This window comes from Podarcis raffonei, chromosome 14, assembly GCF_027172205.1.
Source record: "Podarcis raffonei isolate rPodRaf1 chromosome 14, rPodRaf1.pri, whole genome shotgun sequence".
In the NCBI taxonomy this organism is placed as follows: domain Eukaryota; kingdom Metazoa; phylum Chordata; class Lepidosauria; order Squamata; family Lacertidae; genus Podarcis; species Podarcis raffonei.
This window is the reverse complement of record NC_070615.1, coordinates 40,630,067-40,656,488: the sequence shown is the minus strand read 5'-3', so window position 1 is coordinate 40,656,488 and position 26,422 is coordinate 40,630,067. Positions and strand designations below refer to the sequence as shown.

Here is a 26,422-nt window from a genome sequence, read left to right as displayed (position 1 = left end):
CAGGATGTCTGGCTCAAGGTCAGCAACCACACTACCTGGGGTGTAGGAGACATCCATATCTTTCTGGTATAATTCCTCTGTGTATTCTTGCCACCTCTTCTTGATGTCTTCTGCTTCTGTTAGGTCCTTACCACTTTTGTCCTTTATTATGGTAATCTTTGTACAAAATGTTCCTTTCATATTTCCGATTTTCTTGAACAGATCTCTGGTTCTTCCCATTCTGTTGTTTTCCTCTATTTCTTTGCATTGCTCGTTTAAGAAGGCCTTCTTGTCTCTCCTTGCTATTTTTTGGAAATCTGCATTCAATTTCCTGTATCTTTCACTATCTCCCTCGCATTTTGCTTGCCTTCTCGCCACGCAACTAGGTAATCTTAAATGCATGTGAAAATTGGATTGAACAGAGATCACTAACCTAAGGGTTTTGCCAGTGAGGCTTCCCTTAAAAAATGTTTTACTTACTTCCAGGCCCTTTGTAGGTTGTCTAGGTGTGAAGGAACCATTTCTGCCTGCCAGGCCTTAACGTCATTTCCAAAGCTGCAAGAAACACAGAACAAATAACTAAACGCTGTTTCACAGCATATCAGCCTGCAACAGAAGATGCTTGAGCGGTTCAGTTTCCAAAAACAGTGGCAATTCTACACCTATTGACCTGGGAGTAAGTTGCACTGCACTCAGTGAGATTTACTTCTGAGTAGGCATGTATAGGATTGCACTCTCGGACACTGAGCTGCAATGGGTGCTTTCTGCTATTCTGAGCCTAAACATTCAGAGGAATAAAAACATAAGAAGAGGCCTGCTGGATGAAGTCAATGGCCCAACTAGTCCAGGATCCTGTTCTCGCAGTTGCTAACCAGATGCTTTTGAGAATCCTGCAAGCAAAAACCAAGCCCAAGAGCACTTTCCACTCCAGCAACTGTTTTTATTCAGAAGCATTCCTGCCTTGAAGGCAAAGCAATAGCTAACATGGCTAGTAGCCCATTAATCAGAAGGTTAATTTAGCAAGGATGCCAAATGCTCATGGACAGACCTACCCCCAAGAAATGGTTGCAAGCATTGCATGGCAGTTACTTACGCTATGATATTGAAGAAATCCTTGCTCGACATCTGCTCCTCGAGTAAAAGTCGCAGGGAATGTTGGATATGAATGATGTACATGGCATTTGTTTTGGAGACATCAATAAGAATGACGATCCTGTATGAGAGACCACCAGCATCAGAGACACAACTTTTAGATCAACGTTTCCCCATTTTTATTGTCTAGAAATTTTGAAGGGAAACTACTGGTGTCAAAGGCTTGGGGGGGCGGGTCATAGCTCAGTAGTGCAATTTCTTGAAGATGGGAGTGGAACTGTGCTCAAGGAACATTCTAGGTCTACAAGTGTGTGAAGATCTGCTGGAGGGGAAAGGGTAGGGAGACCCTTAATGAAGACTAACTTTTCTGATCCCAAATAACTTTAGGCAATTTGTGCCCTGCTTCCAGTTGCCTTTAAAAAAGCTAAGGAGACAGAGCTTTTAAAAAAGCAGATCCTGAACATGCATACTCACCAAATGCATGGAAGCATCCATATTTCAAGATAGGGATTGGGAACCTGTGGCACTCCAGATGCTGTTGGACTACAATTCCCATAAGCCCTGGTTGCCATTCTATTGGCTATACTGGGACATTAGAGTGAAGGGCAGAGCAATAGATTTATTAATAATATCTGTTTTTCATTATTTCTTGTACACTGTCATGTGTAGGGTGGCGTGGAAATGTTCAGAGTACATCTCTCTCTCTCTCTCTCTCTCTCTCACACACACACACACACACACCACAGCAATTTAGGGCATCATTTTACAAAACTGGATGCGGATAAGCAAAACACTGATACCTCTTCTCACAAACAGTCCCCCAAATGCTTCTACTAGCTGTGGAGAGCCAGTCTACCCGCCTCTCATACATCCTCACCAGTCTGCCAAGCCGTTTCTGTAGATGCAATTCAAAACATAGTTGATGAGAACGATTACTTGCTCATTTCAGACAACTGCTTCAGCAACCGTTCCATTCTTTGAGTACGCTCTTGGTTGTATGGGGCACATACACCTTTTCCCCCTCCATTCTTAACTGCCTCAAATAAATTAAAAACTCCCAGAACCAAAAGATAGACTTCACGCCAAGCATGATGCCTTGATAATAACTGCTTCCCTTTTCTCTGGGTGCCTCTTCCTATAGCAGTCCTGGTGTGTCTTCTGGTTCTGTGGTCACTTCCTGACAACCTGCTTACTGAGAGTTCACAGGAACATAGGAAGCTGTCTTATACCAAGCCAGGCCATTGGTCAATCTTGCTCAGTATTGCCTCCATTGATTGGCAGCAGCTCTCCATGGTTTCACAAAGGAGACATTCCCAGTCCTGCCTGGAGATGTTGGGGAATGGATCCTGGACCTTCTGCATGCAAGGCATGTGATCTGCCGTTGAGTGTTACCCTTTGCTAGTGAGGAGAGTACTGAGCTAGATAGGCCAATGCAATATCAGGTAGCTCCCTACGTTCATCTTCAACCTGTGCACAAAGTTCACAGAGTGATTAGATGACAACAACTGTTTGTCAAGCCCTCATTCTGATTTGTTTGTGGGGAGGTTAGATGACATGTGCATCTTAGTCAAAACTGCACACAAAAAGAGCAGTTGGCTTAGATTAAACTGGAATGCCATTAACTCTGGCCGTGGGGATTCATGTCTAGGTCCTTCAGTCACCTGATAGTCATACAGTATGGGTGGATCAACGTGAATATTTTTAATCGTCCCATCATGCCATTCAAACTGGGTCATTGCTTTCTGAAACAAGGAGCGAGAGAGAGAGGCAGAGAGAGATAAAATTAATCATATATTCCGGTAACAAGTCTGACAACCAAATCATCATTCCGGTGACAGTTTGCTTCAGGGTGGGCAAAGAATGGTACCTGATGGATGCCAACAACCAACAGAGCATGGGTGGCTAACCTGTGACCCTCTACAGCTGTTGTTGGACTACAACGCCCTTCATCTCTGGGCTGTTGGCCATGTGGGGTACAGGGTGTTGGACCACATGGCCTCCAGATTCTAATCTAAAACTCTTTACTTACCTCATGTAATGTGGACGATACCATTTTCCGAAGGACGGGCACAAATTCTTCCACAGGGGAGAAAGCATTGGGTGCCAAAACTTGATAAAGGCTTAATTTCCTGGCTGTAGCAAACAAGGAACCAAAAGGTAAATGAAAGGCCTGTTCAGGTGGATCAAGCAGGCTTCATTTCACATGGAACCTTTTGGCCAGGGATGGGGAAATCTCTGGTCCTGAGGCCAAATGCTTCTCTATTTGCCATATGGAACTTCCCACAGCCCTCACAGGCCTTACTTCACAGCCTGAATATTTTTGCCTGGCTGGGATGTGTCACTGAACTCTAGTTGTGCCTCTTTCTTGCTTGGATGAAAAGGGGCAGGTGAGCGTATACTGAAATTAGTCTACTGTACAAAGGTAACATCTTCATCTGTTGTGCCATCTATCTTTATTTCCCCGTAACCGTGCCCCACTAATTAATCCACGTGGAAACAGACAGTGGCAACTAAAATCTCATCCCTGGGCTTCTCTCCAGGTCTTCTACTTAACATGGAATACAATCAGGCTAAAGCATTCATTAAACAACGTGTAGTAGACACAAAGTGCCAATTGGATCCACCAGGTACCTTGCCTCCTCTATGGCATATCTAACTAAAATCGAAGTCCCTAAACACCGTAGGGCTTTTACCCTGGCTCGATGTCATGCCCTTCCCTCAGTCGTTATTGAAGGCCGATATAGGAAGATTGACTACACAGAGAGACAATGCCCCTGTGACTCAGGACAAATCGAAAAGGTAGAGCATGTCCTTCTCTAGCGCCTGTATTACAGAGACATTTGTACTAGCCTGATTTCCCCATTACTTCATAAGCACCCAGGGCGAACAGGACAATTTTACATCTCCCTGCTGCTCTTGGATCCTGATCCTGATGCAATGTATAGTGTTGCTACACAGCAGCACTCGAGATTCGTAGGATGACCTGTGCCACAAATCAGCTTTAATTAACATATTAGAGTGCTCTGTAAATGATAGTTAAAGCCTTTATATATCAACCTTTTGTGCTCCTCCACACCAGCCCAATGTTCCTGACCTTTCTTTTGGATTCTTTTAGCTTCTTTTAAATTCCTATAGACTTTTACATTCACCTTGTGTTTTAATACCTTTTAGCTTTCTAAAGAGTTTTTTAGATTTTTAAATGCTGGTCTATGACTGTAATAAAGATTTGTTGTTGTTGTTGTGCCATCCATGTTTGCCTTTGGCTCCTCCCACCACTGGCAAATGGACCTCAGAACGTTGCCCAGAAGGGAATACGATTCTCAGGGTGAAGAAGGTTTCCCACACCCAACCCTTGCCCTTCCGGTCTACTTTACCTTTTAGTCCATTCGTTTTTAACCATTCAGCCGAGGTTTGGGCCAAAAAGCTTGGGATTTGTATTGCAAGAGGACACTCATGTTTTGGCGGCTTTGGCAGGGAGGTTTCAGAGGGAAGCTTCAAACACTCCATGGAACCCTAAATAAAGATATTTAAAATCTCATCTACAAAATCCTGCATTTCCATTTCGTCTCCTCCAAACGCCCAAAAGCTGGGAACATATTAATGGAACATTTAAAGAGGCATTCCAATCTAATCTCTTTCCTACATTGTTTTTCTATTGTTCACTCCCTAAGATCAAGGGTAGACAACACAGTGCCCTCCAGATATTGTAGAAATATAGTCCCAATAAAGAACCACACTCATTAAAAATACAGTATGTAGCATTGATCAAAACATCCACATTCAGAGGCAATATGCCTTTTGGTTATTGCAAGTTGCTGGACCACAACAGCAGAAAAGGGCTATTGTGTTTAGGTGTTCTGGGGGTGACAGGCTGGCTTCTGTAAGCCGATGGATGCTGACCTAGACATGCCTTTGGTCTGATCCTGCAGGGTTCTTATGTTCTTAGGCACTAGCATAATTTCCAAAGTTGCACCCCAGCATCTCTCATTGATAAAAAAAAAGATTAAGCCACAATACATACAGCAAACACATCAAGGCTTTTCTTTTTTATATGTAAAAAAAAGTGCAGACCACTTGTTCTCAACTGTGTGGAATATTTTTAAAAGGCACTAACAACCTCACCTCGGCCTCTCAAAATCCCAAACTGACACCTTCCACAAAACTTTGAAACAAAAGAACTTTTTTAAAGGGCTTTACAAATATAGGTAAAAGAAAGGTTTAGATTGTGAGGCTGAGGACAGAGACTGTCTTATCACTGACAATCGTAAGCCGCCATTCGTGAGACTTTTTTGGCTGAAGCGAGGATATGAGTGTTGTTTTTAAGATAATAAAATAAAAAGAGTAGAGAGCTCTAATTTGACTCAGGACTCATCAGAACTATTTACATAATGGTATCACTACAATACGTTTCTCTGTGGCTGAACACTAATTAGCTGTCCAGCAGCTTTTTTAGATCTACTGGTCTTTTTAAAATAAAACAGCCGATTAAATGAGATCAGGTACTTACTTGTTTCATTACGTTAAAAAGTGTGTCACCCATCCTCCCCTGGTAAATTTCATTTATGATGTTGAGCAGCTCCTTGGCCTTTTGGCGTTCAAGAAGGATCAGTTGAATATCAGTGCTGTCACAATTCTGATCACGCAACAGAATTAAAAATCCAATCAGATTTATTCTTCATTGCTGGCTTAGCAACCTTTTATTATTATTTATTTAAAGCATTTTTCTTTTCTTTTTTGTTGATAAAATCCCCTAGCAGTTAACAGACACAGGAAACTCTGACTAAGAGGTTAATTTTAAAATGGCAACATATAAAGTGACAAATGCTAAAACAGACGCTAAAATTCTGCAAGCAGCAGCAGCAGCTTCAAAATAAAGGTGGAGGAAAGAGTGAACCAAAAATGAATTACTGAAAGCCTGGCAGGCTTTAATGCTATGAATCCCCAATTATCTGGAAGAGGACCTCCTTCCTTATAGACAAACCCAGAGATTAAGATCAGTGGAAGAGATCCTCTTAGAGATTGGGTGTGGATGGTGGCTCATGAAGTAGCCTCAGACTCCACAAATTGTATTTAGTTATACATTAAAGGTAAAGGGACCCCTGACCATTAGGTCCAGTCGTGGCCAACTCTGGAGTTGCGGCGCTCATCTCGCTTTACTGGCCGAGGGAGCCGGTGTACAGCTTCCGTGTCATGTGGCCAGCATGACTAAGCTGCTTCTGGCGAACCAGAGCAGCGTACGGAAAAGCCGTTTACCTTCCCGCCAGAGTGGTACCTATTTATCTACTTGAACTTTGACGTGCTTTTGAACTGCTAGGTTGGCAGGAGCAGGGACTGAGCAATGGGAGCTCACCCCGTCTCAGGGATTCGAACTGCCGACCTTCTGATCAGCAAGTCCTAGGCTCAGTGGTTTAACCCACAGCGCCACCCATGTCCTCAGTTACACATTAACACTTATTTATATAGCACCATCAACGTACTTGTCTCAACCGCTTTTCAAGCTGTCCAAGTTGGTTGTCCTCACGGCCCCCACGGGAGCATCTGCTCACCTGGCACTCTGCACGGGTGGCCATTGCTGCACGACATGTCTGTGGTGGGTTCAGGGAATATGCCATGTTCCAGAGCAGGTGGGGAAGCTGATGGTCACCTGGCGTTGCCCGCCTCCAGCCATGTTGGGCTCTCAGGTAAGAGCAGGCAGTGCCCGCTTAGCCCATCAGAGGCAAGGGCTTGGGGGCTGCAACCCCATGCCTATTTAAGGGGATAGCCAGGTACAGGCCACCCTCTTGGCACTCTTGTGAGCTCATAAAGAAGTTTCCTGTCCACTTCTATAACCTTATGAGCAGGCTAGGCAATCACCAAGCGCTTTGCTAAGAACGTTTTAAAATAGTGCAGTTGTCCAAGTGAGGAGTGACCTACCTCTCTCTTTGAGGAGTAACAGTGATAATGGCCTCCCACATCTTCTGCTATGCTTCTTACCACACCCTGCATAGATCGCATCAAAGAAAATGGTTGAGCACAGAACTGCTGCATAAATCCCCATATTCACTAAACCTAGGGTTGCCATACGTCTGGACATAGCCGGTATCGGCCCTCTTATACAGTGTCCGGGCGGAAAGCACTGAAATGTCTGGGAAATGGCACCCCCCCAAAAGCTCAACTAACAGACAATGAGAAGGGGGGGGGTGTTTCTTTGTTGTTGCTTACCTAACTATGGCATCAAAAACAGCCCTGCACTTGTAGGCATAACCACATAACTAACATAATGCGTAGCTGGGTCCTTAGTGTGCTTCAGTAAGAATCAAGTAGTGAAATATTTTTACCAAGCACAAAGAAGGAACATAGAAAGTTGTCTTATACCGGATGAAATTTGCCACCTAGCTCAGTCTTGTCTCCAGGGTAGGGATGGGCAAATCTATGAAATTTTGCCCAAGAGACACATTTTTGCAAAGCAATTTCCCCTTATGCAATGGTTTTTTAACACAATATCCACCAATAAGTGCATTTTCCAGCACACTAGTATATGCATTTCTGTACACATTTCTTGGTTGAAGAAATTGCATTGAATGGTGCTTTGATTTGCATATTGCTGCTGTTGTAGCATACATAAAAAACGTCCTATCTTTCTTTGACACCAATTGGCCTACCATGCCCAGGAGAAAAGCCTCTGGTTTCTTATGAAAGGTACACTTAAGCACCTTCTTAATTTCATTATAGATCATTTCCCAGAAGACCTTATCCTTCCCTGATCCTTTTAAGTAGAAACAGACTGACCAGAGGCTGAACCTGAGACCGTCTTGACTCAAAGCATACGTGTTGCCCTAGAGCTATGCTACCCTCCCCAGACAAACTTACAGGAGGAACTTGATTGCTACAGTCATATGTGACAGTGTGGACCAACAGCTTTCTCCCCACGGTACATTCCTGGATATACTCAGACAATATTTCCGAGGCTTGATCTGGGCTGGTTTGGGAAGGGTGGGGGGAGGAAAAACACACACATGAATATCAAACACAGGATGGATCCCTACAAAAGGATGAAGAACCTGTGGCCCTCCAGATACAGATACTGCTACAATTCACATCATCACCCCTGAGAACATTGGCCATGTTGGCTGGGGCTCACGGAAGCTGCGTACACACTAAACCAGGCATCCCCAAACTCGGCCCTCCAGATATTTTGGGACTACAATTCCCATCATCCCTGACCACTGATCCTGTTAGCTGGGGATGATGGGAGTTGCAGATCCAAAACACCTGGAGGGCTGAGTTTCAGCATGCCTACACTAAAAATTTAAAGCTCCCCCGCAAAGGATTCTGGGACCTGTAATTTGAGTGCCTCTCTGTGGAGGAAGTAACTCTGTGAGGAATAAATGACAGTTCCCAAGATTCTTGGGGATGTGCAGATATATGCTGTAAAACAGGGGTCAGCAAACTTTTTCAGCAGGGGGCTGGTCCACTGTCCCTCAGACCTTGTGGGGAGCTAGACTATATTTTTGGGGGGGGGGTGTAAAAACATTCTACTCATGTAAAAACACCGGGCAGGCCCTACAAATAACCCAGAGATGCATTTTAAATAAAAGGACACATTCTCATGTAAAAACACGCTGATTCCTGGTCCGTCCGTGGGCCAGATTTAGAAGCGATTGGGCTGGATCTGGCCCCGGGCCTTAGTTTGCCTACCCATGCTATAAAAGGTAAAAAGGTACTTTTAAGCTTTAAGCGTATGGCATGTATGAATCCAGAGTCCATCAACAACTGGAGAACCACATTCTCTATCCCAGTCCTGCAATATTTGGGGCTTTTAGACTCAAGAAGAAGAAGAGAAGGAAGAGGAGAGTGGAAAAAGTGATAAAATTGTGCATGATGTGGGGACAGTGTAAAGAGAGACATGTTCCTCCCTTACTTATAGTAGAACTGAGTATAGGAATTTAAATAATACAGGTGAAAAAGCAAAGTGGTGCTAAGGAAATTGCCCCACCAGAGTAAGCATTTCTGCCTGATGGAATGATCTTCCCTCCCCACCCACCCCTGAAATGAATGCAACAAATTCATTCATTTCAATGGGTCTACTCTGAACAGGACTCACATTGGATACAGCCTAAAAGACAGTGTCTTGCCATGTATTCAGACAGATGACCTACCAGCTTCCTACCACAATCACCAGTGAATTCAGTTCTTTTACTGTAAGGGCTTTCTTCAATGCTTTGAGCAAATTGCAGCCGCCGCTGGGTTTGAGATTTAGCACCCATTGCCTTGCTTCATCTAAACTAAGGGGGAGAAAACAATCATTTGAAAGTGGAATCCATTGTACATCAATTAGATACTAGCAAAAGAGGTATGATAGGCAGGCAAGATGAAATAAACGGAAGGAAAGACTGTAGTACTGTCACAAACCAAATATTGGGACCTGTGGGTATAGGGCAGTATACAAATTTAATAAATAACAAGAACAACAATAATTGGGAGGCATCGCTGTGGAAAATAAACTGTGCTGGACTGTCAAGAGAAGAGGTTTTCCGTCTTCCTGGTGCCATTCCCCGCCCGCCCGCCCCCCCCCCCCCCCCAGATCTTGATGTTAGGTTTCTGTTATGCCACTGTGCAGTTCTTGGAGTCACAAGACTCTGTTGACATTCCAGACTGTTGGAAGTCTCACGAGAGACAGGAGACGGATGTCGATGTTACTGGTTTCCTGTTTCTCTATTCTGTTGTTTTCTGTCTCTCACAGAGAGCAGACGCATATTCTTTTCTGTCTTGCTTAGTTAGAAATAAAGTAGCAATGTAGCATATATTTCTGGCTCCTGCTGCTGCTGTCTGAGTACTCTGCGCAATGGAGAGCGTGCCTGAAGTCTCATTCAAAGGCTTAGGTTGTTAATCAATGTCGGAGGAGAGCCTGGATGGGTTCCGAAGATACGGGCGGAGGAGTAGCCATTACAGCTCGGTCGTACGGGGCTCTGACACTTATAAGGAGGAGCTGTTCCTGCTCTACCTGACTTCTTTGTTGAAACTGCCCTTCACCTTTGGGCTCGAGTATGGATGCATTTGCCTTATAGTCTTTCCGTCATATGTTGAGATGCTGTTGCCTTACATTATGTAAGTTGCCTTTTTTACTTGAATTCTGTATTTGTGTGTGAACCTTTGTGAACCACTGGCATATGAGGGGGGGCGGGGGGTTGCGTGGCACCGGGTACTATTTGGGGAAAGGGTGCCATCACGGCTGCCCTCCCAGGATGTGCGCCACATGCCGCACAACCTCGGGACATGTGCCATGCCCCCGCGGGCGACGCGCCACACCCCCAGAGTGCACATCATGCCCCCAGGACGTGCACCAGCCATGCCCAAGCCTGTTCTCCACTCTGGGGGCTGCAGCATGTTGCTCCACCACTGCTGTGAACGACCACCTCAGAGGCCTTTCTGGCTAAAAGGCAGCATAGAAATAAACTCTAATAATAACAGTGTTGGTCTTTGAAAGGCCTTTCAAATAGAAAGGACAAAACTCTTTCCCCCCCACCCCCAACATAAACTTATGGAATTTTCAGCCACAAAGAATGTTGCTGACCAATGGTCTGTACGGCTTGAAAGAAAAATTCGAAAAATTCATGGAAGTGATGTCTTCTCTAAAGCTGTCACCACAGTTAAGTGGAACCGTCATGTCATGTAGCTCAGTGGCAGAGGATATCTGCTTTGTGTGCAGAAGATTCCAGGTTCTTTTCCTTGCTAAAGATAATTGTTTAATTGTACACTGAAATGGAGAATGCCAGTATGCATGTTGCTAAAAGGGTTGGAAAATTTCACTGAAGGATACTTAGGTTGCTGATCCCTGGTTTAACCTTAGAACAGGCGGTTGAGGTATTCAATTGCAAATCTCCATTTTGAAAGGGAGTTGCCTTTACCTTTTGTTCCCAGGCACAGTGAGAGGAAAGATGTGATAATGAAGCCTCTCCAAGAGCTGCGTAGCCTTAGGCTGGATGCAGGCTAATGTAAGCTATGGGAGAGACAGAGCTTTGATTTTTGCTCTGATCGTAATTATGCTATCTAAGAAGAATCTATGTTTGGACAAGTATTTGCTCTATACAACTTTCTGGCTGTATCATTGGTGTTTTTGTACCTGTTTTGAAGAAGTTCTGGTTAGTAGAGCTTTGAATCATAATTATGGGTCTGGAGAACTTTTATTTCAAAAGGAGTCAGCTTTTATGCATCCAATTGCTTCATGCTGCATCATATTACTATTTGCAATATCCCTGGCAGTTAGTGGAGATAGCTTTAGAAGAGGATTAGACAAATGTATGGAGGGTAAAAGGCTATTAATGGCTATGAGCCACAATGTTCTCCCTCCACTGCTTTTGAATGCCAATTGCTGGGTATCATAAATGGGGAGAGTGTGCTGTTGTATGCAGGCTTCCTTTGGGTATCTGGTGTGAAATGCTAGACTAGATGGGCCTCTGGCAGGATCTAATAGGACTCTTTTTATGTTCCTACTAAAGGAACCCAGAGTGGCATACAGCACAATCATAAACCCATACAGTATAAGAAGAACAATTAGCAACCATTATCTGAAAAAAGCAATATATAATATAACCAAGACCAACACACACACATAAATACTTTAGAGCTAAGCAACTCACTTACACCTTCTCGTCGATAAATCTTGGCTTCTCCCAAAGTAATGAAATATTGGTACCAAATGAAAGGAAGTATAACTTCTTCATGTAAAGCAGCTGCTCATCTATTACAGACTTAAGAAGAAAACAAAAGGTGGCAATTAGCTGCTTGCCAAGCTATATAGCAAGCCTAAATCAAGCTCTACACTAAGCTGAGTGTTGGAGTTGTCTTATTTCTTTTCCTACATTCATATCCTGCCATCGTAGAACCCAAGAGAGCATCCATGTGGCTCTGAAATGGTCACCCACCCAGACACAGACCAAACAGACTTTCACATCTTCAGGCCATAGTGCCTTCCAGATGTTCCAGGTTACAAGTCCATCAACCCCAGCCAGCACTAGGGCCGATGGAATTTTTAAGCCAAAACATCTGGAGAGCACCAGGTTGGTGAAGACCATACCCTGGCACTAGCATATTTTGTTTATGACATCTCCATACACTGAAAATGAGTAAAACCTATGAACAGTGACCAATGCCAATCCCTTTTTCCTCTCCTCCCTCTGCTAGCTTTTTAGCTCTGCTTTAGTTTGCCCTTTTTGTATTTATGGTTGCATTTGATATAAAAAGAAAAAGTCAAGGAAAATGTTAGTACTTGAAACCAAAAAGATTATCAGGGATGCCCCCTGAAGAAGACTTTGAATTCTTAACTCCAACCCTTCTTCCCCACAGATCAGCTTGTCATGTTGTCATTTTCTAGTTGGGAAAATAAAAAAAATCAACCCCATCTTCGTGTTAAGCCTAAATGAAATTAATCTCTGTCTACTCCCAAACACAACAGCTACAGTTGCTGAACAGAATTTTGTATCTTAGAAGAAGCTGCCTGCTGCCTGACAACAAGAAACGAACTAATAAATATATCAACTGAAGACTGGAAATACTGAATGAGAAGCGACTGAAAATTAAACATACTGCATTCGAGAAGTTCGTTAACGGAGCCATACACAACTACAACCAGAAAATAAGAAAGATGCTAAATTTAAATTCATGTTAAATTTGTCTGATCATGATTGTGAAACTTTTTTTTTTTTTAATATAGGAGTTACCGGCATATAGATTGAGTTCACTCTCACCAAGAATTACTGTATTTTTCGTCCTATAGGGCGCACCGACCCATAGGGCGCACCTAGGTTTTTTTGGGGGGGGATAAAGAAAAAAAATTATTTCCCCCCCAGGCGCGGGGCTGGGGCGGGGGAAGCCCGAGCTTCCCCTGACCCCAGCCCCCAGAACAGGCTGCTATCCGCAAGCCTGGGGAGACTGACGGGAACTCCCGCCGGTCTCCCCAGGCTTGCGGATATCTGCCTGAAGCCTGGGGCATACTGCTCAGCGCTCCCCGGGTTTCGGGCTGCAGGCTGCTGTCTGCAAGCCTGGGGAGCCCGGCGCGACTTCCCGCCGGGCTCCCAAGGCTTGCGGATAGCTTCCTGAAGCCTGGAGAGCAAGAGGGGTCGGTGCGCACCGACCCCTCTCGCTCTCCAGGCTTCAGCGAAAGCCTGCATTCGCCCCATAGGACGCACACACATTTCCCCTTCATTTTTGGAGGGGAAAAGGTGCGTCCTATAGGGTGAAAAATACGATACCTCTCAAAAAATTCACCACTACCCATTTCAATTCCCAAGGGAAAGAAATTGCCAGAAAGGAAATGTGGTAGTTGGTTAAATAATTATATGCAACTGCAGCATATAAACATCACCTGTCCATCGATAGAGCAAGGTAGCTCACTATCTAAATCCAGTGAGGCATGATATAAAAAGGTCAATACTCAGAGCTATATCCAGTGTTTGTCCTACTTAAGTATATACCTTTCAAAATTAATTGTCATGACTAGTTTGGGTTGATTAATTTCAATGGTTATATAAAACTAAGTTCTCCTCATCCATTAGGATTAATGAATGTAAGTTAGTAATGTCCATTTATTTCAATGGGTCTACTAAAACTCATTTGAATGCAGTACGACTATATATTTCCCTACTCAGGCCTCAAAGATACAGGCTGATAGAAATGTGAAGGAAATTAGACGAAAAGGCCGTGACTTGCCCAAGGCTTCCTACAGAGCATCATAGCCAATCGAACTCACATTTCGCCAGCCCAAAATGCTACCCACAAGTACATCATCATCTCTGATATTAAGTTAGCGAGTGCTTCAATAACATTTACCAGAAGATCTCTTTGGAAATCCTGCAGTCTCGGTCCACAACTTACATCTGATGTGTCAATCAGAACTCCAACTTTATCCCCACGGATCATACCAAATATCTGGTAGGAGGAGAAAAAACAAAACAAAAGGAATGTTAAGGGGTGGCTCCCAGTGGTCCAGTGCCAGGAGTGAACCAACAGAGTGCAACCTGTTCCCAAAGGAAGGATGCTCCCATTGGGATAGTGCATTTTTGGGATCACATGGGTTGAGGGTTTACACACAAGGTATTCCCAAACACACATGTCTATTAGACCCCATGTTAGGAGGGTACTGTTTTGAAGGGAAATATAATAAGAATGGAAACCGTTAACAGTTTTTAGGAGAGAGGAAAATGCTCAAAAGACTTTGAGACTGCGAGAAGCCATGTTACAGGGAACCAGGCAGAGGGCCTTCTCGGTAGTGGCGCCTGCCCTGTGGAATGCCCTCCCACCAGATGTCAAAGAGAAAAACAACTACCAGACTTTTAGACAGCTGAAGGCAGCCCTTTTTAGGGAAACTTTTAATGTTTAATAGATTATTGTATTTTAATATTCCATTGGAAGTCATCCAGAGTGGGAAACCCAGCCAGATGGGCGGGGTATAAATAAATTATTATTATTATTATTATTATTATTATTATTATTATTATTCCAATGATGTACAAATGCCTCTAGTCAAGCAGGTGCAAAGTTGTCAAGATCCAGGCTGAAATCCCAAATCGCGCTCTTCTTTTGCTTTGCATTTCCTCTTGGCTGAAGCTGCAGAGACCAAAATGATCTACAGGAGCTGCTGCTGCTGCTCCTCCCTGCCCCTTGCTGGTCAAACTACAAATTTGCTAGTGCCACTTGCCACAACTTCATTTTTGTGATGCATAAACAGTGTCCTTTAGGTTAGGGGTATGGGACCTGTTCCCCATCAGATATTGCCGGTTCTTCTCTTCCTTCATCCATGACCATTGGCCATGTTGTCAGAGGCTGATGGGAGTTGGAGTCCAGCAAGGCCCGTGGTCATGGACGATGGGAGATAGAGATCAGCAATATCTGGAGAGCCACAAGACCCTCACTACAGCTTTAAGTGAACAAATTGTGCACAGTACCTTCCTGCTATCCTGCAGCAGCCACTCAATGCGTCTGTCATAGAGAGCAATAGTTCTGTGGTTGGGTGGGTGGGAAACAGAAGAAATGCAGTTAGTGCAATAAAAATTGTAAGATATTGCAATGGTGTTAAGAGATGAATTTCTGCCTTTCTTATTCTAAATTCAAGTGGGAGAACATAAGATAGGGTTACCAGACGTCCTCAGTTCTCAGGGACAGTCCCCGGCTTTGCAAATCTGTCCCCAGACAAATTCTGTCCCCGGAATGTCCCCAGATTTGCAAATCTGTCCCTGGGAAAGGTGGCAGCAGCAGCCTCAGCAGCCTGGAGCCAGCCTGGTAGCGCAGCTGGCTCTGGCTGGCTGCGGGCTGCTGACTGCCACTACCGCCGCCACTGCCGAAGGAGAACCAGGGATGTCTGGCAGTACAGATCTCCTGCCCCCTTTTATTTTGACTGATGGGGGAGGCTTGGGAGTTGTGGGCGGGAGGCTGTTGCCCAGGAGGGGCGCAAGGCACATGGTTTCTCTGCCAGGCATGGTGCAAATCCCTTCTTTCACACCCTGTGAAACATAAATGCACAGTTTTCTAAAAAGCTGGGCAACGGCACACTGTGCGCCCATGACTCCCATACACCCCCCAATCTCCTGCCCCCTTCCCCCTTTGTTTTGACAGATCAGGGGAGGCTTGGGAGCCGCAGGCGGGCAGCCATTGCCCAGTTTTTTTAAAACTCTGCGCATTTATGTTTCACAGGGTGCAAAAGGAGGGCTTTGCACCTTTATACAATATGCGTGTCTGCTTGGGCCCAGGGTCTTTTGCCTCACCATCCCCACTACTGACTCCCTGTTGCTACTCAGCTTCAAAAAAAAAAAAAGTGTCCCCGGATTCATTGAAAAAAATCTGGTAACCATAACAATAAGAGGTTGTAGCTTCTTCACTGGTGGCACTAGTGGAATGCCCTCCCTTGCTGAAATGTGAGAGGCTGTATCCATATTGGCGTTCCAACAGTTCCTGCACACACACAGAGGAAACATGGGAACGTGGGTAAGCTGCCCTGTATCAGGTCAGACCGCTGGGTCCATATAGCTCAGTATTGTCTATAATGACTAGCAGCAACTCTCCAGTGTTTCAGACAAGTCATCCCCAGCCCTTCCTGGAGAGGCTGGGGATTGAACCTGCAACCTTTCCCATGCAAGGCAGATGCTCTGTCACTGAGCTACAGCCCTTCCCCAGCTGCAATGCTTCCCCTGAACTTGAACTTCCTGACCTAATTTTTCAAATTGTATTTTAACCGTTTTAATAGTGACGCTTTCTAACTGGCTTGCCTTAGCGTATATTTTAGGTACAGGTGTTTTCAAATGCTCTGACTGGTTTGTTTTATTGTGCGATCTTATTCTATTTGGGTTTTATAAATTGATTCTGTACTTGTAAATCACCCAGGCTGTGTACACACTAAACCTTTAAAGCATGTTCAAAACACTTCCTTTCTCTCAAAGGAAACTGTGGTTTCTCCCTCACAGAGTTACAATTCCCAGCAAGCCGTAACAAACTACAGTGCCCAGAATTCTTTCCCAGAAACCTTCTTTTGTATGCACTGTTGAGATTTCATTTCCCTCCCACCTTTCCTGTTATCGGTGCCTTCTGTTTGGTTTCTTTAGCTGTCCATCTAGCCCAATATTGTCAATTGGCAACAGCTCTCACATTGTTTTCATTTGTGACACAAGACCAGAGGCCATATTATTAACTTTCTTTTTAAAATATCCCACAGTTGGCTGGCAAAAAAGCTGCTTAATTAATTAAAAACACCAGCCCTCCACAAAGGGGATCAGCAGTGTATGCACATGCATTTTAATTAATGGCTATTTGGAAATAAAGCATAATGAATAGAGAGGCAGAGGAGTCAGCTGCAAAAGCATGGCAGGTCATCTCGCTCAATTTACTCACTGAGGATAAATTTAATTCCACCTTGGCAGGGTCACTGTTTGAAAATAAAGATTTATTGACACCAAAAGAAAGATAGCGCTTAGTAAAATGTTTTAGAGATAAGGGCCGTTCTGATTTCCTCCTTGCAAATAATAATTTTACAACCATTTCAGCATTCTTTCATGAGCCCTACAAGGTTGTCAAGACTGGCTTGAGTTGGCAGGCTCTGATGGAGGAGGAGGAGGAGGAGGAGGAGGAGGAGGAAGAAGAAGAAGAAGGCTGAATTGTGAGAGCCTAAGGTAGGAGGACAGGGTTAATGCCCTTTCCACCTTGACTTCAGTCACTTCAGGGATGCTGGCTCTCCCCTCTGACCTTCCTGAGAAGTGGGAAGCCTCAGCGAAGGATCAGGAGGGCTCTGATCAGCCAGTGAGGGAGACCAAATAGGAGGCAGCAGTGAGTGATCAGGAGTCTGTGCAGGAGAGTGCAGTCTTGTCACCTAGAACTGCCACTGCAGATGAGAGCAGGCCTGCCCTCCCTAACACAGTGCACACTTACAATCCTGATATTTCCATAAGGCACGAAAGACTCACGAGTGAGTGCGCTATGCCTTGTCTGTAAAAGCTTGGCAGGAGGGTGGGAGAGATTTGTTGGGACATCTTCGATGCTTCTGCCCAGTTCTGAACTTCTTGCCCAGGTACTGAACTCCTGGATCATGACTCTCAAGCACTGTATCTGCTGCTGAGCCTGTACCATTACTTGCCTAAATAAATATCTATTTCTTACTTCCAGTTAAGAGCTTCTGTCTGCATGCGCTGGGCTCATTCACCAGAAACTCGTCTGAAAAGAGCTTTTTGTTTTATTCAATGCTAACTGCGGCCCTCAAAATTTATCATTACGACTTGTTAAAATTTAATTGTTTAAAAAACAGAACACTCTCCCTTCCTGCGGTTTCTAGCCACAGGAATTCAACAGCATACTACTTCTGATCATGGAGGAAGAGCCTAGGTATTGTGGCTAGAAGTCACTGATTTCTAATCCTCTTTTTAAAGCCATCCAAATTAAGACCATCACTGCCTCTGGTGGAAGCTCAGAGAACAACAACACGTTCCCCTTGCTCAGAGAAAGGTCTGTAAAGGGGAAGGAAACTGGATCAGACTCCTTGCCCATTTAATCTCGTGTTCTCTGCTCTGAATGGGCACCAGCTCTCTGGGTTCTCAGTCAGAGAATGCCTTTCCTGCTATCTGATTCTTTTATCTGGAAATGCCTGGGGATTGGAGCTGGGATCTTCTGCCAGGAGCAGATTTAGGGAAGAACTGTTGAGAATTTCCATTCCACCTTAAGGAGCAGACGTGTGGAACTGTTGCGTGTCACATGTCTGTTTACATTCCAGCACAGCTTGCTGGGAACTTCCGTTGTGTGTATTGCTTTTGTTTTTCCCCGGTCTCTCTGAGAAGACGAAGAGAGAGAGACGACATGTTTCCTTGTCCTGATTTATGATTAATAAATCTGTAGTTGTAGTATGCTTTCACAAGCCTCATGCCTATTCTGTGTGCACAGTTTGATCTGCTGATAGTGTGCCCTGGCTTTGAAGCCCGGGTTGCTGATTTACGTTGGAGCAGAGGCCGATGGGTCTTTGCAGTGGGATGGCTGGAAGGAGACAGCCCAGCTGGGGCTAGCCAGCTGGCTTTGCAGCCCTCTGCATGTTGACAATAACAACTGGTTTGGTTGCACTGGGCACAGAGCCTTGAGGTGCTGCAACAATGATTCAGAATGGAAGGCGAGAGGGGGAGGGGGCTGAATTTCAGCATTGCACATTGCATAGGTAAAATTTGAGGCCTCAAGGTCTGCCACTGCTTCTACATTCCAGTCGGAGGAGTTAGCACTATCCCAATATGGATGTTGCATGGTATGGAAGGTTATGTCGATTTCATCTCTCTGTTCCTCATTTTTCCTATCTTAAATTCAGTTCTCCACATTTTCTGCAGCAATTTGCATTTTTTAAAAAATACACTACACACAATATTGAGTTTTTATGTACATTTCCCCATAATGTTGTTTGATTGGAGAACCACATTGCAAAATCTGGATACATGTGAATCTCACAGAATGGCTGTGTTTAGGTTCTCATATTGTTTTGGAAAACATGGATTTGATTGATTTGGCTTTAGATGCAAACTGAACTGGATTTCTCTCCCATTCCTAGATTTGACCATAAACAGATGCAGACCAGAGAGGGGACACGTTTCTGGGGATACTTACTTACGCAACTCAGATTCAAAATAGTTAACAGACTCCTTAGTAAATTCAATACTCTCTGTTGGATCATCTGGATTTCTAAAAAGGAAACATCGAAAGATGAATGAAAAGAGCAGACATGACCAGCTTGGAACAACATGACCTCATACTTACACCACAATGCTGCCCTTCTTCATTAGATCGTTAAATGAGAGTTGCAAGGGTTTTAAACCATAGACTTGAATCCAGTCATCTGTGGACTTCAACCCAGCAAACAGCATTGCTGTATCCTTAAGTCTCTGTTGACCAAATGAGAAAAACGGGAGTCAAGAAAAAGCCACTCAGGGACAAAAAGCATGCACTTCAAGTTGTCAGAGCACATGGCTGTAGCAAGAATTTACTTTTGCACCACTTGTTTGTTACCCGGGTGAGGGATCACCTTTTAAATAAAAGCAAGGAAGCAAGAGAATGACAGCAAGCCCAACAGATCCAGCAGGAACCCAGTTTATTAAAGACTTCACTTATTGCCTAAAAACACTGATGGGCGGGAGCAGTCAGTCAAACTCCCACCCTTCCTCTCAAAGGAGCCCAAGGCAGGAAACAGTAAGTGATTGAAAAATAAAACAATTCCAATACAGATTGGGAAAGATCTCAATTTAAGAGAGTTGTTGGAAGAGCAAGGTTTTCAGTAGACACCAAAATGACAACAGAGATGGGACCTTTCTCATATTCCAGAAGAGGGTGTTTCAGTGGGTTGGTGCCACCACATGAAAGGCCCTGTTCCTATGTTATTTGCAACAGACCTCTACTGTTTCTACCATCCATGAAGAGCAGGAGATGAGTGCACATAATACAGATATTGACTTACCAATAAATCCTGTGTCTGGTTGATATTGGTAACCAATAGTCCTTCATCAGAGACTGCTGCAGAAACATTCCACAAAGATGGGCTTCCTTTTTGTAAAGTGGCATTTGATACTGAATTTACACTGGAGGGGGAAAGGATTCTTATCATGCGGCATTACAAAGCTAGTCATTTCCTTTCTTTTCAGACATTATACACATCCGGCAATGTAATTGCTAAAGCATTCCACTTTAAGTCAAAACCACTTTAATGCAGTAAAGTGGGGAAGCTGGGAAAATTTTCATGGGAGATCTTGCCTAGCCTCTTCGATGTATATTTAGTAAGCCTAAAGAGCTGTGCACAAGTATATGTGTTTCGGAGGGATAGGCACCCTAAAAAACTTTGATTTCAGATTTGACTAGTACTGCATTGATTCAAAATACACAATATGACTTGCCTTCATTCATTATGCTGCTAATAAATTTTATGAAATGATGTGTTTCTAAAAGCGGACAGTTTTCCATGGAGAAATATAGCAGTAGCAAGTTTTCCACGATATGCAACTGCTTTAATAGAGATGTAAACAGATAGTGTGTGCTCACCATGCGAGAACACTATTTCTCGTACATAACAGGCAAGTAGCAGATGGGTATTTTCACATGGTTTCTTCCTAGGAAAACTTGGGAAAGACTGTACTTTAAAAAGTGTGTGTGTTTATTTAATTTGTTTAATATATAAGCCATCCACCATTTAAAAAATACCATGGCAGTGTATTTAAACAGATATAACATTCAAAATATGAAGCTAAAAACGGTGAATACAGTCGTACCTTGGTTTAAGAACAGCTAAGTTTATGAACAACTTGAATTAAGAATGCTGCAAACACGGAAGTAGGTGTTTTGGTTTGTGAACTTTGCCTAGGAATAAGAACATGTTCCGCTTCCTGTTGAGCGTGTTCCATTTGTAAATTGAGTCCCCCTGTTCTGGGAAGCACGCCTTGGTTTAAGAACGCTTTGGTTCTTCTGGAACGGATTAAGTTCATAAACCAAGGTACCACTGTATGCATTAAATTCATATTTAATATCAACAGGAACAATATCCAACATTGCTACCCTGAAAAGGCCTGGTTGCACCTAGACTATTTCTGATGGAACAGACAAAAAAGCAGTCTATGAAACTGAGCAACAAATCAGGAAATATCTGGTTCAAATATCACCTCTCTGCTGCAAATTTACCAGGGAACCCTTTACACAACCTGCTATCTCTTAGCCCCATAGCTGCCATGGGCAACCCCCCCCCCCAGCCATGCTGCTGGCACAGAATTGGTGCCAGTATCAGCTGAAATTGTTGGAGGAACTGGACATGGAGAGATTTTATTATCATCCCGTTCATGAGATAAGCCAACAGGTGCAAGGTCAGCCAAGCCATTGCTGTGACAACGGCCCATTGCTGTCTATATCAGTGAGTATGGCATGTCAGATCATTAGTCAGTCTGTGAGTCTGAGCTATGGATGGACTCCCTGCCTTCCACCCACTGTGCAAAGTTCTTATACCAAACCCTTGGTGATGAAATGAGATAGATACAAAAGCAGCAGCTGAACCTAGGTGGAACCTTCCAACTGTAAAGAGTCTGCCCACCATATCCAACTTGTTCAAAAGCTACAAGTCGCTTACCCAACTTTTTCCAAGAACTGCACATTGTCCAGGAAACTTGCCACCTTCTTCTGCTTCGACATACTGTCGGATCTTTTATTTTTTTATTTTTTTAAAAGAAGAAAGAAAGAAAAGAGCGCCTTTGAAAAAAGTAGCACACTTTATTTTATTTTATTTTATTTGTATTGCCCTACAGTCCTTCTAGTACCCAGGGACGGAGGAAGCGGGGTGCAGTAGGAGCAGGCTGTCCCGGTGTCACCACTGGGGTGTGTGTGACAAAATGCCGAGCGGTACTCACCGTGGCACCTGCAGTGAGCCAGAGCCATGAGTCTCTCCTGGCAGAGATGTGGTGGCTTGCGCGCCTTCAGGCTCCACGCTGCCCAAATGCCCACTGCCTCCCCCCCCCAGCTGTAGGGTGGCTGAGTGGGAGGAGGCAGGCAGACACCGGAGGCCCCGCGGTGCGCCCTGCCCCTATGGGTGCGCCACCCATAGGGCACTCAAGTGGCTTCCTCCGCCGCTGCCAGTATCACAAAGCAGCAGCAATTGCATTCTAATATTGTAATATGTAGGAGTCTGCCCACCGTATCCAACTTGTTCAAAAGCTACAAGTCGCTTACCCCACTTTTTCCAAGAATTGTGCATTGTCCAAGAAACTTGCCACTTTCTTCCCCTTCGACATATTGTTGGATCTTCTATTTTGTATTTTTTAAAAGAAAAGAAAAGAAAGGGAATAGCTGCTTTGAAACAATTAGCGCACCATTTATTATTATTATCATTTGACCTACAGTCCTTTGAGTATCACAAAGCAGCAGCAACTGCATTTTAATATTGTAACATGTAGGGGACGGAACCTAATGCCCCTTCTTTTTAGCTTTCTCATTACAAGATTGGCATGCATTTTTGTTGCGTGGCTGAACTGGTCCTTCCCTTTTGCCATAACACTGAGAAATTAGTGCTTTTTAAAAATTATTTGAATATAGTCTCTGCCTCCTAGCGAGTTCTGTGCCATTTGAAAGCTTACATCTCTGGAAAAAAATTTGAGCCGCCATCTTCCTTTCAGCCACTTGGTAGATGCTAAGATTGCCTTTGCCCGTCCCTGAAGAGCTCAAGTTATACCATCCGTGAAAGAATGGCTGATAAGATTGCCCAAACAAGCAAGCCAACTCAGTGTTATGTGAGGGAGCAATTGATAGACCATTTTCATTAACACGTCAGCTGGACACCACTTATAGCTGAGTGGAATGAATGGGTCTGTTTTATTACTGAACAGAAACTTGATTTTGTAGGGCAGGAATGAGGAGCCTGGGGGCCAAATGTGGCTCATCATGCTCCTCTCTGTTTAGCCTTTGGGAATCACTCTAGTCTAGCCACATTCCCTGACATAGAATCATAGAATGTTAGAGTTGGAAGGGACACAAAGGTCATCTAGTCCAACCCCCTGAAATGCAGGAATATTTCGCCCAATGTGGGGATCAAACCCACAACCCTGAGATTAAACGAGTCTCATGGGCTATAAGCTCAGCACCCCCAGGATGCACCACTCCTTGAACGGAAAGGGCCTCCATCTTGCCTGGATGGAGGAGGGAGGGAGAAAGGGAGGTGCTACTGTGCAAAGATAAAAATTACATTTGTTGCTCTGCCCATTTTTGCCTTTGGCGCCACCCACAACTGGCATGTGGCCCTCAGAAGGGTGCCCAGAAGGAAATGTGGCTCTCAGACTGTATAGCAGGCTTCCTCAACCTCGGCCCTCCAGATGTTTTTGACCTACAACTCCCATGATCCTTAGCTAGCAGGACCAGTGGTCAGGGATGATGGGAATTGTAGTCTCAAAACATCTGGAGGGCCGAGGTTGAGGAAGCCTGCTGTAAAGGTTCTCCACCCCTGTTGTAATCAAAATCAAGGTAAAAAGCTTAAAAATTGGCTGTACAGAAGATGACCTGCTTTAGGAAGGTGTGGTGCAGTGGTTAGACAGTTGGTCTAGGACCTACAGTAGGTTAGAGCATGGTGCTGATAATACCAAGGTTGCAGGTTCGATCCCCTTAGGGATAGCTGCATATTCCTTCATTGCAAGGGGTTGGACTAGATGATCCTCAGAGTCCCTTTCAACTCTACAATTCTACAATTCTATTATTCTACAGTAGGGCAACCTACTGTGGAACCAGGTAAAACTTATAACTGCAAACAAAATGGGAGATGAATATCTAAATGACATAAAACGGAATAATATAAAATGGTATATTATAAAACACCAACATGTTTCTTCTTCAGTGGTCTCTGGCACCCGTCTGTACGGTATGTAGCAAACACACACACAAATGTAAATTCAGAATACTTCCATACCGATGAAAAAGACAGGTAAAATATATACATAAACCCAAATAATTTAGGGCTTGTTGATATAGTTCTGATCAGACCATGGAATAATCTGAAATGCAGCACTTGTAGATGTGGGTTGAAATGCATTAGTCGCTTTATAACACTTACAATATTTCACTTTGTTTCATTTGGACACCCAGAGTACATTTTGTCCAGAACCAGCCAAAGATGACACAGAATAATGAAGCTATTCGAGTTCTCCAGAACTCCTAATCAGGCCGAATTTTGACACTGATTATTTTTTTTTACTGAGAAGTGACAACTAAAAATTCACAGTCCTAAGTATTTGTCACACTTGACAGGAAGAAACTTAAAAAGCAAGTCATTTTAAGGTGTAAGCTGGTATCCCACTCCAAACAAGGTTTTTAAAATAGAAAACGTACCTGAGGTACATTTTTTACAGTTGTATTCTCAAAAATTAGTAAACATACAATAAAATGGAAAATGTGTATACTGCTTTTTTTTTTTTTACCTCAGTGGGAAATTATCAAAGCCATTCACATTATAAAACCTACAACAACATGCAGTAAATTTTAAAAAGTTCTACAATGCAGCAAAGTTTTTTTATGACAGATTTTCAGTGCATATGATGGATATATACTGTTTGAAAATCACACTAGATAAAACAAATCAGTTATAAGTATTCCCTCCACACCGGAGACACGGTGGATATCAGGAGCCCTGGGTAGTGACTGGAGAAAGGCACTTTGCACATACTCAGGGGCACAGTTTACTACTACCCTACACACGATGCTCTTCCAAAGCAGTTTTGGAGCTAAGCACATCCTCCCACAGGTCGGGACACCATTGCTTCTTCACATCCCAACCACCCTTCCTCTGCTAGGACCACTACAAAGCCGTGCAGCCTTGGGACTCACCAGCGATCGCTCACACTGCCATGCATCTTCCCCTGTGCAAGTAAAGCCAGGCTTTATCCAGGAGCAAACACTCCCCTGGCCTGAGCTGTGTTTTCGTTGCCAACGGCAACAGAAGCAACCATTCTCCATAGCGGATGGAGGGAGATGAAAGATCTGCATGAGAAACACGGCTGCGTCTCCAGAGGCACATGGCGAATTAATCTGCCGGAAAAGCAATTCATGTTTCTGTCTGGGGGCTTTTTATATACTTGGCCAAAAGAGAAAACCATGTGTAGGACCAAAAAAAGAGAGTATTTTGACACCTTTTAGAAGGAATGAGGAAGCTTTGGCCTTCCAGATGTGGCAGAACTACAACTCCCAGCAGCCTCAGCAAGCACGACCAATGGGCGAGGGGTGATGGGAGTTGCAGTTTGGCAACATCTGGAGGGCCAAAGGTTCCCCACAGCCGCATTAAAACAAGGGAGGCGAACCCTTGTCACTGTGCCATATCTCAGTGACGTGTGGGGCCACAAATGCGGGTTTTCGTCTTTGTACAAAAGCCTAGTTTCTACACATAAGACTCCCTTCTCTATCCTTCATCCAGGCAAGCATGAAGCCTGATCAGAGTTCAAGGATGCATTTCCACTGGGGAAAACCTTTCAGAGAAAGCATGAAGCAGAATCAGAGGGTGCGACACCTGAGATTTCTGAGGGCCGGATTGAGAGGATTGGAGCGCTACATTCAGCCCCTGGGCACGAGGTTCCCAATTCTTGCCTTTGTAACTGACAGGATTTTTTGCATCAGAATTTTGTCCGTTTTGGTAGATGCGCCGAGAACAGTAAATACATCTTCCCAGTGTGGTTCAGTGTGTCAGATTAAGACCTGAGAGACCAGGGTTCAAATCCCCACTCAGACATGAAGATCACTGGTTGACCTCAGGCCAGTCACTCAGCCTAACCTACCTCACAGGGTTGTTGTGGGGATAAAACGGGGAGAACGACGTACGCCACCTTAAGCTCCTGGGAGGAAATGCAATAAATACAAATAAAAAATGGGTTTTCGGTTGTCCCATTTGAAGTTAAAGGGGTACCACACCCCTCCCCAAGCATGTTGCTATACTTCCCTCTCGTGTAATGTGGGCTCCTGAGTTTCCTCTCTGAAGGAGGGACAATTTAACAAAAAAGGACATTTCCAAGCAAATTCTTACAGCGTAAACAGCTCATAAAAATCAGATTTCTCTCTCTGTTTGGCAAGTCATTCCTCATTGTTGCCTTCGCATCCACCCAGTCATGGGTATGTATTTCAAATGTATTTGCTGTTTTTTAACTGTTTTTAAATCGTTCAGGCCACTTTCAACTCTATCTTTATCTTGAGATGATTCTTTAAAAGGAGATAAATAAATAAAACCCCTGGCTATTCCGCTGCTTCAAGTCCTGGAAGACCTGCTAACCTGGAAGACCCTTGCTGGCCTTTTCTCACCTGGCCTGACCAGCTCCAGTTACGAAAATTGAGGCTGCTGAACAGATTTTCCAGGCTGGGGTATGTTGCC

General features: G+C 44.1%; 1 protein-coding gene across 5 annotated transcripts in view; it reads right to left on the bottom strand.

Annotated features, from left to right (window-relative positions):
• VWA3A (von Willebrand factor A domain containing 3A) overlaps positions 1 to 25,511 on the bottom strand; it is a 48,022-nt gene extending 22,511 nt beyond the window's left edge. For 2 of the 5 annotated variants that reach the window (XM_053364953.1, XM_053364957.1), the window contains exons 1-19: positions 24,895 to 25,511; positions 22,258 to 22,332; positions 21,662 to 21,733; positions 20,012 to 20,132; positions 19,318 to 19,442; positions 19,168 to 19,242; positions 14,994 to 15,048; positions 13,879 to 13,977; positions 11,695 to 11,801; positions 9,210 to 9,335; positions 7,921 to 8,029; positions 6,985 to 7,050; positions 5,579 to 5,704; positions 4,446 to 4,584; positions 3,101 to 3,204; positions 2,733 to 2,813; positions 1,872 to 1,966; positions 1,073 to 1,192; positions 460 to 534 (exon numbers count right to left, since the gene is read on the bottom strand). In XM_053364953.1, the coding sequence (XP_053220928.1) occupies positions 460 to 534; positions 1,073 to 1,192; positions 1,872 to 1,966; positions 2,733 to 2,813; positions 3,101 to 3,204; positions 4,446 to 4,584; positions 5,579 to 5,704; positions 6,985 to 7,050; positions 7,921 to 8,029; positions 9,210 to 9,335; positions 11,695 to 11,801; positions 13,879 to 13,977; positions 14,994 to 15,048; positions 19,168 to 19,242; positions 19,318 to 19,442; positions 20,012 to 20,132; positions 21,662 to 21,733; positions 22,258 to 22,319 (1,757 nt within the window). In that variant the 5' untranslated portion in view covers positions 22,320 to 22,332; positions 24,895 to 25,511. The remainder of the gene's footprint in view (positions 1 to 459; positions 535 to 1,072; positions 1,193 to 1,871; positions 1,967 to 2,732; positions 2,814 to 3,100; positions 3,205 to 4,445; positions 4,585 to 5,578; positions 5,705 to 6,984; positions 7,051 to 7,920; positions 8,030 to 9,209; positions 9,336 to 11,694; positions 11,802 to 13,878; positions 13,978 to 14,993; positions 15,049 to 19,167; positions 19,243 to 19,317; positions 19,443 to 20,011; positions 20,133 to 21,661; positions 21,734 to 22,257; positions 22,333 to 24,894) is intronic. The other 3 variants (XM_053364952.1, XM_053364954.1, XM_053364956.1) reach the window with 3 other exon arrangements.
• Between the last annotated feature and the right edge of the window lie 911 nt (positions 25,512 to 26,422).